Here is a 13,473-nt window from a genome sequence, read left to right as displayed (position 1 = left end):
ATGGGCTAAGCCCAACGAACCACCAGGTTTTTTTTTTTAACAAAATAAAAATTCGTGAATTTTCATCGAAGAATAGTACCGGACGAAAACTTATTCGATCTCCTGACTTGGAAGAACATCGAACGAAAATTCACAGAGCCATTAGAGAACACCGAATGAAAACTCACATTCGATCTCCTGTTTCGATTGAAAACTCACAAATCCCTGTTTCGATCTCCTGTTTCATCGAAAACTCACAGATACCTGTTTCGATCGAAAACTCACAAATCCCCCAATCTCCCATTCGATTTTCTTTCTCAAGGAAAATGAGAATTTCTTCTCAATCCCCCGTTTCAATCGAAAACTCACAAATCCATCAATATTGAAGCACGATCGATGAATTTTTGATCTCTCAGAGCTCAAATCGAAGAGTAAATCAAAGTTCAAGTCGAAACACTAAGAACTGAAGCTCACTCATCAGTGCCACTGAACAAACCTTAAAAAAATACTCCAGATCTCTCTTCTTCGTCTGAGGTATTGCTTAATTTCTTCTGATTTTGTTTCTTTGTTGTTAATCTGTTGATACATTGCTTTCTGATTTTATTTCTTTGTTGTTAATCTGTTAATTTCTTCTGATTTTGTTTCTCTGTTGTTAATTTGTTGATACATTGCCTTCTAGTTTTCAATGAAAAATGGTAGCTATTTCAAAAAAGTAAAAAAAAATTTCCACAATTCGTGATACTAGGATTAAGTGAGGGTTAGGCAGACCTCTACAAAAGGAACAAAGACCATTACATTCTATTATAGGATTCTGTCCTCTACAACTTTGAAGCATCGGATCATGTTTTTGGGATGCCACAAAGTGAGTGTAAGGCCACTTAATGAGGATGAAATCCTTAATAACTTAGTAAGGCTAGTCGCACTCTTACTAATATTGTTCTGGTGTCATTGTACACACTCTTTGGGGTTACTGACCTTCAGTACAAACAGTTGGTTCTCGCATTTAAGCCGTCCGATTTCGTGTTTTTTCGTTACTCAAAGGATATTAAATTAGATGCATACATTATGTTAGATATGATGCATTAACACTTAACATAAAATCTTTATTGTTTCACCATAGAGGTTGCCGCTTTCAATGAATGCAAAGGAATTTTCCATCATGATCTTGTTTTTGAACAGGACATAGTTGTAAGCATTGATTTTAGTTAAGTTTTTCTCATTTTGTAGATTTGGTTGGTCTTCTCGACATCTAAGGCCTACTTACATTTGTTTGCCTTTACTAGTATCCTTTTCTTTCTATCTAAAAAATTTGAAGACACTTAGATATGACTTTGGACAGAACTGATGATAAACATCATGATTTGCTTAGACATGTTTTATCTTCTTCAGCCATTATAATGATCACATTATTTGTCGTTGAATCTATAGCCCAATTGTTCCTCGAATTGTACTTGCAACCACGAAGCAGATGTCACAACGAAACCCATGACACTTATAGTTATTCTAAAAATAAATAAATAAAAAGGGTAAAGCTTAGTAGTAATTAAAATCATACTAGAGAGAGAGAGAGAGACTAATTGAGTATTAGAGATAAGATTATAAGTACTACTTTTTTGGCAATTAATCGATACCCAACACTCTAGTTTTAGTTCTTTCTCTTTATGCACACAAGGGGTACAACTTGGACAGGTCCAATTGAACCTTAAGCATAGCACGTGGTGGAGTTTTCCTATCATGGGTGAGCTCGGGTTAGATTTGATCTCGTCGTCATAAACTAATAAGTTTTAGTTACTTTAAAATTTAAATGGATGGCTGAGTAATTACTTATTTATGAAGTTAGGTTCCAGACTCTCTTTTCATGTAAACAGTTGTTATTGAAGTAATGGAGGGGGAGAGTTTTTTAATTATTGAATGAGAATCGACTATAGAATTTCTTAAATTCCACTGAGATCTATTGGATTTTCCTGGATTAGCGACCTACAAAAGGCTTTTCCTTCATTTCTCTCGTAAGAAATCTTGACTTTGATACTTAATGTCCTTTCAGCTGCCTACACGATGACTCACAAAATTTCAAAGAGAAATAATAATTTTTTTTTATATAGTTTTTGAAGTTATCAACGTAAGTACTAAGAATCCATTATCTAGCTTCCAATGATGTAATAGTTAACACATTTTCGGTGCGATGTTCTTCTGTACCTGAATCAATAGGACTTGTTTCTCCAAAGAAACCAGGCTGTTTGGGTTGAAGCAATGCGGAGTTTTCAGTACCAAGCATAAAAACCACAGATGACATGTTAGGCCTGTCATCTCGGAGTTTTTGTACACACAGTAGGCCCACTTGGATACATTGTAACACTTCGGATACAACACATGAATCCTCCAAACATGAATCTATTAGTTTCAAGGCGTTGATTTCTTCGCATAGTATCCATGCCTGAAACAATTTCAATCCATAACCTTGGTCATTAAATGACAGAATGGTGATATTTCAACCAAACAGTGCTTGTTTCAATCACACCCATTTTTTGTTTGAAAGAAGATATAATTTTTCATAAGAGCTTTCAAACTATTCTTCCTGGTGCAGAAATGGCAATCCAAATAGGCACTTTAAGTTCAACATACTTACATGTTCGAGAAGGTTGTGATGGTGATTTGGATGATAAAATCCTCTGTTCAATATGCCATTTACTATCTCCAATACTAAGACACCGAAGCTGAAAACATCGGATTTCACAGAAAAGTAACCCTCTATCGTGTACTTAGGAGACATATAACCACTGCAAAATATCATTTAAGTATAAATATCTGTGAATGATGAGGATATATTTCTAATTTCTGATATATGTGATGTCACTTACTATGTTCCGACTACTCTGTTTTTGCTTTGGTTTGATCCCCTCCGAAAAGTTTTGCCATGCCAAAGTCTGAAATTTTTGGGTTAAGGTTGCTATCTAGTAGAATATTACTGGCTTTGAGATCCCTATTAATGATTCTCAATCTAGAGTCTTGATGAAGATAAAGAAGTCCACGAGCGATCCCCAAAACAATTTCAAACCGTGTCTTCCAATCCACTAGTTTGCTTCTAGTTTTATTTGGACAGTACATCCAAACCATCAAAAGCTTTTTGTTTAGTATGTAAATTTACATAAATAAATCCAATTATTTAAAAAATATCGAAGAGTTGAGAATAGAAGACCGAAAATGAAATAGTCCAAGCTTTTGTTGGGCATATATTCATAGATCAACATCTTTTCTTCTCCTTGAATGCAACAACCCAAAAGCTTAACGAGATTCCGGTGTTGAAGTTTAGCAATCAATATCAACTCATTCGTGAACTCGGTGAGGCTTTGTTCGGAATCCTTGGAGAGCCTCTTCACTGCTATTTCTCGTCCCCCCACTAGATTACCCTGGAGATTACATTTAGAATGATATTTCCAATACAATAGAAGAAAGAGAAGTTAATTACCTATATATTATTGTCATTTTAGTCCATAAATAGAAATTACCTTGTACACTGAACTAAAACCACCTTTTCCAATTTTATTTGTGTAAGAGAAGTTGTCCGTGGTGGTTACTATGGTTGTCCAGTCAAACAAAGGTAGTTCTTGCTCTTCCTTCCCACTTTTGTTATTAACTGCTAGTTAGGAATATTGTTGGAAAAATGAATTAGTATAAAAAAACAATGGGTAATGTCCCCGGGGCTACATTATAATAATTGCAGAGTTTGCCATCTTTATATATCATCATCATTATAACTACTCAATGCAAATCATCTCTGTCCTGTCCATGAAATGGCAAAAAAATTATAGAATAATAACTTGGGCGTTTTGGTTCCAAGAATGTTGGTACTACCTATCAGATATCTGTGGCAATCATCCAGAAGGATTTTTCTTTTGCATTAGTGTATGTTTTCTTGTTTCTCATATCAAAAGTAAACAGAGGAATCTGACATGACATATTTTAGGCCCCAATAGATATATTTAGTTATTTGAATCATGTTTCAGTAAAAGCTAATGATCAGGATGACGGTAAGGAGATTTTTTTAGTCATTCATCGAAAATACAATGAGACTCCTTTTTAATCAGATCCAACAAAGTTCTCCTTTCTAGCTGGTACATCTCCAGCCTTATGCAGATCATGCCTACAACTTCTTCGTTAATTTTAGCTTTAACATGTCCATATTTTATTGAAATAATTTGATAGATGGTGTGGTTCACCTAATTTAGTATATTTTTTCAGCAAATAAGTCTCACTTGGTTTGGGAATCTAGACGACACTTCACCTTACATCGAAGGACATGATCTGTTTTTGAATGAAACATTTCAATGCAGGGCTGGATGTTGACATTCATATCAAAACCAGGCTAACACCTTAATTTCTTCTTTGGGAAGTGCAGGTGATAATGTCAAACCACCATCAAAGCAGAGAACAAGGTCAGTTTGGATCAGCCCATGTCATGAAAAGTAACTTCTTACAAGCATGCTTAATGTAATATAATAGCACTGGAGACAATCAGACAATCACATATTTTACATTAGAAGATTTTTGTAAGTGTTGAGAATGATTTTACCTTATTTCTTTCTTCTTATTTTCCAAATAATGCACCCGATCACCAAACCCAAGAGAAGCATAGATGAAGCTATTGATACGATGGCGATTATCACCACTGGTCTTTTTTTCTTAGTGATTTCTGAACAGAGTGATGATTCCTTTGATTTGCAGATGATTTATCCTTTTTTTTTTCTTTCTGAAAACTAAGGAAGTAGAACAGAAGAGACTTGCCTACGAGTATTCACGAAGGGAAGAACAAAGGATACGAAGAGAACTTGAAGAAGCACAAGTTTTACTCCAGGAAGCCGAGAAACGCAGTAAAAAGAAAGGAAAGAAGCCCATCATAGAGGGAGTAAGCATAATTTCAGTGTCATCCATTTGTTTTGAAAATTGTATTTTTCTTCAAAGGTGCAATTGTTATGACTTTTTTTGATAATTTTAGGAAAATTGTCTTTGGAAGATAAAGTCACCAAGCAGAAATTAATTGAGCTGGCTTTGAGTGAGCAACTAAGAGAGCGTCAAGAAATGGAGAAGAAATTGCAGAAACTTGCTAAAACAATGGATTATATGGAAATAGCAAAAAGGGAAGAAGAGGCACCTTTTATTGAGGCAGTGTTTCAGCAACGTCTGGTTAAAGAAAAAGTGCTTCATGAACGTGAGCAGCATGTATGTTTTGTGCCTTTTCCGATTGGTCTCATTGCTTAATTTACCCCATACACTTCATAAATGAAGAAGAATGATCTTTTTGTCCATAAAATTTTCACTGTTTGGCTGAAATTTTGCCTGAGTTCTTGTTTTGTCAAAATCACCCCTTTGTATTATATTCTTAATCAATTTAGACACCTTTCCTTTGCTTGTCCTGAATTTATTCTCATGTGTTACACTATATTTACGCATGTACCATCTTTCATAGCTATGATATTTACCTATGATGTCCTAAAAACACGTACATTGAACTTTTTGTTGAAATGGCAATCTGTTGAAAATCATTGCTAAGTCCATTGTTTTTGTTGCTGTTCGAATTCAAGTCAAGGCATGTCAAATATTTGGTATTGTAGTTGATTTTTTAACTACGAGCAAAATCTTGGGTTTAGCAATATTTAGATTAGGTCTTAAGTCTTATCGGCTGTGACATGATCAATTATCTCGCTTCAAATGGTCTTTAGTGTTGACCTAGGGAGGACCATGTTTAATACTTGGAATTAGATTGAACCATAGACTACGAATGCGATCAACTAATTTAAATAAATTTTATTTTGACTGCTTTGAGTGATCATGTTTTTTGTTATTACAGATATTATTCCAGAATAAAATTGTTAGCCATTGTGAAGCTGAATTCAGTATATTGAAGTCGGAGAGAGAGGAAAGGATTGGTTAGCTTCTCCTGCTGCAGCTTGGCCAACAACAGAGCCTATAGGTGTTGCTCCGCCTACCTCTGGGAAATATGTGCCAAAGTTCTGGCGTGAGAAGACTGAGGGACCTTGAGGAATGGCGCCAACCCCTGAACCTGAACGATGGGGCAGACAGGGAGATTATGGTGACAAGTAGCGCAACGATGAGCTCAAGAGCATCCACTTGGTCATCCAAACGTTGACACACCTATTTTATATATTATTATTATGTTCTCCTCGAGCTACTACTAGTCACTGGAGGCAAATCAAACTGCCATATGTAGGATTGAGGCCTAAATGTGTTTTGCGGTTGGTTGAAATTAGAGGTGTTACTTTTTGGACTTCCAAATTGGGCGAGTTCTAGTTGAGGATCTAATATTTTTTTTTAAAAAGAATACCCTATAGCGACGGTCAGCGGCCGTAGCTAAAGGCTTAATATATATATATATATATATGGAAATGTTCAGCACCAAACATTTTGGCAAAATATTTTTCAAAACATAGGTTAGAAGTTTTGGAATGGGCTGATTTTTGGTGAGGATGATCTCCTCACCGTAGAGATCATCCTCACCAAAAATCAGCCCATTCTAAAACTTCTAACCTATGTAGGACAAAAATGATTGGCTAAAATGTTGGCCAAAATGTTTGGTGCTGAACGGAACCCATATATATATATTTTAATAAAATACCTTATAGTGACGGCCAATAGCGGCTGTCGCTGTAAGTCCATATACTGACTGTTGCTATATGTATTTACGACGGGTTTTTCCTCTATAGCGACGGTCGCTATATCCCTAAATTTTATGATTTTTAACCGTTGAATATTTTTTTCGACAAGGCCCAATTCGATGAACCAATTCGACGGTCGAGACTATCGAATGGTCCCATAATTCAACGGTTTTGGACTGTCGAATTTTGAAAATTTTCACGTAGTGGATTTGGATTTCATCTTCTTTAGAGATGAATCTAAGATTTCCTTTATACACAAATTAGATTCTCATCCTTAATTATTCTTGTAAAATCTTGCATTATCAGATGAAATAGAGGATTCCTCAAACCATTTTGAAATCAGGTATGTGTTCTTGAAGCATATCGGCTATCCCTTTGTAGAGATCAATGGAAGTTTCTCTCTCTCTCTCTCTCTCTCTTCTTCTTCTTCTTCTCCACCTTCTTTCTTCTTTTGCTTCATTTGAGTGGGTTTGCTGCGGATACTAGATCGAATCTCCACAGTTTGTTAATTGGAGATTGACCTGTTTGATTTCTTCATAACAAGGTTTTGATTTTTTCAGTTGGAGGTGATGCCATCTTTAATGAAGACTTCAAGGTTGGGAGGAGAAAACCCTTAGATTTGAAACTTTAATTGGTGATCGACTCGTTTCATTCTTCGTAACAAGGTTTCAATTTTCAGTTGGAGGTGATGCCGCCATTAACTCAGATTTCAAGGTTGGGAGAAGAAAACCCTTAGATCTAAAACTTTAATAGGGAAAAGAGATGTGATCCATTACAATGTTCCTTTCCTATCACAACAAATGTAGTCTACGTGGAACATTGTATTTTTATTTAAATACATAGGGCTGCGTGCAGGGCTGGTTCAGGAGTCCAATGTGTTTTAAAAACTAACAAATCTTGCCATGTAGACACTATGCTGAATCTGGACTTTTGGGAAGTAAGCCAAGTTGAGATTACATGGTTCTATGAGGTTGTACTAATTAAATGAGGGTGTTACAGTAATTTCACTCTTTTTAAATAGAACACTGTTTTATTTAGTGATTTAATTAAGTCAATGAAAGTCAAGGGCGGTAGACCTCATATTTCATTTCATGAGAGAGGAGGGGGGTATCCCTAATTTCACCAATTTTATAAAAGGGTAAGGCTAAATTTCTCAAAAAATAATTTTAGAAAGTCAGAAATCTACTCAAATTAAAATAATTTCATCCCGTGGACATTCCCCCCTCCCCAAAGCAATCAATCTTTTCAAAAAATCCTTGACCTTGGACAATTTGATCCCAAATTAGATCGATACCCCTTTCAAGTATTCACGTTACAACCTACCCTTCAACTTCTTGCTGTTAACTAACATATTGTAGACATAGACCTCCATTATGTCCCAAGCATATCTTAAAAATTTTTGGTCATCATCCGATGTTAAGTTGTTAATGCATTACTCAAAGTAGAACATTCCTTCCTCTTTGGTAAATGCAGACTTCTCTTGATCTTATAATGCCAATGAGATCTAGTAATATATGAAATGCTCATTCATTAACAACAACCTTTACTTGTCGATTGATTCTTGTTAGGGGAAATTTGTCTTTCAGATATACTTTGTTTGAATTATTCTGTCAGGTTGAGTTACAAAAATGAAGTCTGAAAGTAGAACCCCATAATGCAAGTAGCAAAAGCACCATACATGATAGGATTATGACATGTTCTACAATGAACGCAAAGATGACCCTAGTCGTCATTTGTATAGCAACATTGACAACAACGGCTATTACAAAGATGGTCAGGAAGGCCATGTTGGAAAGATGTTCATAGTGATTCTGGGATCCGACTAAAGGGAAGAAAAACCCCATGGAGATGCATAAGTTTAGATAGTTGATCGTGAGCAGAAGGCATTGAAGTGGTGAGATCTACAGGGAGTTTTGTAGCTATTGTAAGAAGTGTGAGCGTTAAAGGAATTGAGTGAGAAGAATCTACATAGCATCCATGGCTTCCTAGAACGCAGTCCATACAACAGATCAAAAATCATAAATAGAAAACATATCGAGGTGGCTGCCGTTGTATATAAGCCAATCAAAGGACTTGCATAAGAATAATTGTGATCATTAGGTGTTGCATTCAAACCTGAATGATTCTCCATTTGCCGTTCTTTTGGTGGAACAAGCAAGTCGTCTTCTTCTTGTTCATGTATATAACAAGGACTATGCATTTTATATTATTTTTTGGATGTATTTTGGTCTATATGAATTTTATATTATATAAATTTCTATTTAATAAATGTCATTAACGCTATCTATCTATCTATCTATATATATATATATATTTTGTCGATTAAAGGTGGGTTAGGCAGACCCCCAACTAGAAAGAACAGGATTACAACCTATCATAGGCATGCTCAGAAGCATCCTTACATATAATGTCTACCAACTACTGAGGGAGATCCATATGCTCAAGAATAACTCTGCCTAAAGAAGGAAGGAGTGAAGCAAGAAAGTCGATAGCTCTGTTGCATTCTCTATAGCAGAAGGTGAACTCGATTCCTAATGCTTTGTTGCATGCCCCTGCTTTTTTGTCAATATTAGATATTAATCCCTATGTTTTCAAACTAATGTCATTCCCCTTGACCTTGGTCCTGTATCACTGACAAAAAGAAGATGACATAAATGACCTTGTCTTCAACCTAAAGCCAAAATCTTCTTATTTTTTACCTAGAAAATATGCCATTTTCAAGCTTAACACCAAGAAGGTACACTACGTGAAAACTGGAAAATTCGATGGAAAAATTGACGGGCCAAGGCTTACGAATTTTAGAAATTGAATTTTGACAGTCTAGGACTATCGAAATTCTAGATATTCCCAGATTTGACGGCTTAGAGCTGTCAAATTTCTCCCATCCTTCATTAATTTGATAGTTTCGGCCCATCGAAAAAAAAATTTGACAATGAAAATTTCGACGCCAATTCGACCCCTTTGTCTATCTAATTTTATGAAATTTGACAGTTCAGGCCCGTCAAATTTGGGCTTTTTTCACATTGTGGTACATCATTTTTAACTTATACCCTCTTCTTCAATCCATTACCTGTTAACGCATTGTAAAACATCGTTTACTTTTCTACGGAAATCTATTCTCCACCAGAAATCATATCTTGTTCTAGATGTTTGAAGGTTGAAGGGGATAGAATCTTCAATTTTCTTATCTTCATTGTCTTGTAGAAATCCTTTATTTTTCTACCCAAAAGTCCATGGAACTTCCACTTCACCAAAATTACATCTTGTTGTCGTGGTTCGAAGATTGAAGAAGATGGGTTCTTAAGCTTCAACCTAAAGTTGAAGAAAAGAATGAAAAACTTCACCCTGAGGTTGATGATTACTGGTTTGGGGGAGAAAATCAGCTAGAGATTTAAAATAATGGCATGTTATCAATTTCAAAATACAAGAGGGTATTTTTTTATATTGAGAAAAATATTAGAGAAAACCTTCAACGTCGATAAAATCATAGATCTTAGGGGTAACTTAAGTAAGCTTGAGTCGCAACGCACTAAACTGATGCGGTTGATAAAATCAAAGATCCTTGATACATGTTCCATGTGCCTAGGGGTAACTTAAGTAAGTTAGTTTGAGATGTATAGGATCATTGAGCCAACCCCTCAAAGTTCTCTCCACTTCTCTCAATCCAAACATAGCGGTAGTGAACACTTTGTATTTATTCTTTAATTTGGAAACATGTTTGTTTGGATGTGATTTGATTGTTCTTGTTGGTTTTACATAAATAAAATATCGTTTCCTTGAATTTGAAATTAAAAAAGAAATTATGGTTTTTATTTTTTCGGAGATGAAATGATGCTTTTGAGGCCCCCTTCATACCATTACAAGGGGTACCAAGCTTGAACCCTTTGGTAACTTACCCCATGTTCTCCTAAATCTTTTTATTTTTATTTTTTTGGTTAAAGTGATTTAGTTTGACACTTTGGCATTTATGGTTGTAAAGTTGAAATCACCATTTATCAAATGGGATGCAAATATCTTCTTCGGCTACTTCGCATTGGCAAAGACAAGATGCTGAGAAAGGTTGCAAAGGTTGACAATGGCCCAAACAACTATCGATAACCAAAAAATAGTAACTCACTACTCAGGCATAAAGGACACAATTCTTTCTTTACCCAAACTACTATTCAGCAAACTTGTTCAATATTTGCAATTTTCAAACAATATTCTTTCACTGGTTGATCTGATCAGACTCCGTACTGATACGAGGTACATTTCATTTTTTAGGAAAACATTCTATGCATAAAAGAATTGATATAAGAAGAGAAGCCATCTCTTCACATAGCTCATTTGAGAAAATCAAAACCCTGTCCCCTACTACTACCTACAACACCCTTCCCTATATCCCCCTCCACAACTTTCCCAATAGAAGTATTCAACTCCTCTATTAATAATTCTAACTGGAGGTAGTCACCAAAAAGTTCCCTCATTACCGAAGTGCCCCAAGAACAAGTCGTTAAAAGTGGCAAGGAAAATTGTCCATGGAAAGATACTCAAGATCTCATTCATGATCACGGCATGCACAAGTCACAATAATATCTCCTTGAGGACAAGTAGGACTAGCATTCTGAAGCACATAATAACAAGCATTGTAGCACGCTTCACCATTCCTCTTTTCCTTTGCGTTCTCTCATCCAACAAAAGTCCAACACACCCTGAATGGCAATGACCCAAGCGGGAGCAATACATACTAAATAGATAGTTGAACAAGACATAAAGAGGACCTTCGCCAATTGTTTAAAGCCTTGCTCTACTGTGGCTATAACATTTTGAATGTCATAGTCTATCCGATCAACAATGGTCCCCTGTTGGAAGAAACAAATTCAGTTAGCCACCCTTGGAGGAAACCTATGGAGCTAGTAAAGTTGGGAATCTGCTAACTGGTTCTATCACAAGTACCGAGAGAACCTTCATGATTATAGCAAGCTCGTTTACCGATTCCACCACCTACAAAAACAAACGTACATAATTGTAAAGAGTATAAAGGCTTATCATGGATCTACAAATGTTCTGATTTTGTTACCATGGTATTGTGAGGTTACCAATTCATAACCTTATTCATAGGATTTGTTGTAAAGAGGAGTGCATGATCTCAAATCGGAAACAACATTAGGCAGCGAAATGTTTGCATTTACTTGACTGATATCTCTCTCCCTTTCTGTAGTGAATGCCTCATTTTTCTTTAGCTTTGACATTTGGTAATCTTTAAAACCTTGAAAAGACAAAAACAATCCAATAAGCTTGAGTTCAAAAAACTATATGTCATGAACACGAGGCTAGTATTTATAGATGAATCATGATTTAGACCACCATTTAGAATACTTATATTACATGTCTTATGGAAATTAATTACTTAAATTCGATAAGGAAAACAACTTACTATATCGTTGAAATCATCGTCCACTTTAGATTTATTTCCATTCAAATTGATCTCCAAATCAACCTCGTCTTGACCCTATACCACAGGGCAAAGATTAATAAAATCTGATAAGCACACCACTACTGTCCGAGCTATCAAGATTTTGATGTTTGGATGTAGCATCAAGCAAGGTCTATTACTAAGGAACTAAGAAGGAGAAAAGAAGGGAACGAGACAAGTCCATGCATATTCGAATAAAATAAAAGTTCAAGCACCCAAAGAGGGGGAGAAAATTTGTTAGTAAATTTTGGATTGGAAAATCAAGAGGTGATGGTGTCGAACCACTTGCCACAAATCTCTAATCTTCAATGGGTCCCCTGTAAGTTTGGCTAACCCTATGTTTTCTTTAGCTGATAAAAGTTATCACTTACACAATATAAAATAAAATATGCAACCATACCTCTTTATGCTATTTGAGATGCTTCAAATAACTAGATTGCTTCTTTCGAAACTCCATTGAAAGGTTCTGAAGGTCAGTGGCAAGAAACTACAGAACATAGATTCATTGCTATATTAGAGCTTTGAAAGCCTCACAAACTTGGGGAAAAAGATACCCCTTTTTGGTTATAAATGTAACATCCTTAATTTAATATGTTCATAGATCTTCTTGGTGAAGGAAAGGAGATTGAGCTTATAAGCAACTCTTAAGGCATTTGAAGTGGATCAACCCTTAACCCCATTCTCATCCTCAACAACATTTGATGGAATAATTATAACTTAGAAAAAGTTGAAAAAACAACTAAAAAGCATACCTCTGAGTTGAACTTCGTCAAAATCGACCTAATTTTTGCTTAGTACGATATCACATTACAGGTGATCATATGGCCAAAACTTAACCTAGACTCATCTCCATCTGTTTCTTATAGATCTATAAAGAACCTTGTATGAATATCCCAATTCAGCAATGAGACAAAGTATGGATCTTCTCTTGATTATTTTCAACATTGCAACCTTTTATTTCAGGTGAAGAAGACAAAGCATAGAAGAGACTCAACCCGAGATGGAGATGAAGCTGAAATAATGATTGGGTTTTTCTTACCTGGCATCTTCGCATGATCTATGCCGTCTTCAGTGAATGGAGATGGTTAGGGTTTGAGTCATTGAAGAGAAGACGATTGGGAAGAGAGAAATTTGATTTGAATATGATTTTTTTTATTTTGATTTGGGTTATAGATGCGGGGAGGTGTTTCTAAATAATGAAAGATTTAAGTAATTAAAATAGCACGTGCTATTTAAATGTGTTCTATCGTCAGATTTCGTTAAATCTATATTTATCTAATGTTTGAAAACATTTGTGTAGATGTTGGTTTGAGAGTTTGGTAAGGGAACGTGACCCTATATATATAATTTTATTTTCTTTGAAAACAA

General features: G+C 35.5%; 1 protein-coding gene and 1 long non-coding RNA gene across 2 annotated transcripts; both read right to left on the bottom strand.

Annotated features, from left to right (window-relative positions):
- Nucleotides 1-2,116: 2,116 nt before the first annotated feature.
- On the bottom strand, nucleotides 2,117-4,118 carry LOC147382183 (G-type lectin S-receptor-like serine/threonine-protein kinase SD1-1). The gene is made up of 5 exons (XM_086428431.1): nucleotides 4,043-4,118; nucleotides 3,486-3,613; nucleotides 3,226-3,386; nucleotides 2,606-2,756; nucleotides 2,117-2,413 (listed from the first exon to the last, which is right to left on the bottom strand). The coding sequence occupies exons 1-5, from the start codon at nucleotides 4,116-4,118 to the stop codon at nucleotides 2,117-2,119; spliced, it is 813 nt and encodes a 270-aa protein (XP_086284557.1).
- A 6,773-nt stretch (nucleotides 4,119-10,891) lies between these two features.
- Nucleotides 10,892-13,156, bottom strand: LOC147382182 (uncharacterized). The gene is made up of 3 exons (XR_015173884.1): nucleotides 12,506-13,156; nucleotides 12,067-12,141; nucleotides 10,892-11,898 (listed from the first exon to the last, which is right to left on the bottom strand). It is a non-coding gene; the product is annotated as an uncharacterized LOC147382182 (long non-coding RNA).
- Nucleotides 13,157-13,473: the final 317 nt, after the last annotated feature.

This window comes from Akebia trifoliata, chromosome 16 (assembly GCF_017979445.1).
Source record: "Akebia trifoliata isolate Shusen 1 chromosome 16, ASM1797944v1, whole genome shotgun sequence".
Classification (NCBI taxonomy): domain Eukaryota; kingdom Viridiplantae; phylum Streptophyta; class Magnoliopsida; order Ranunculales; family Lardizabalaceae; genus Akebia; species Akebia trifoliata.
The sequence above is the reverse complement of the archived record's forward strand: the minus strand, read 5'-3'. Positions and strand labels throughout refer to the sequence as shown.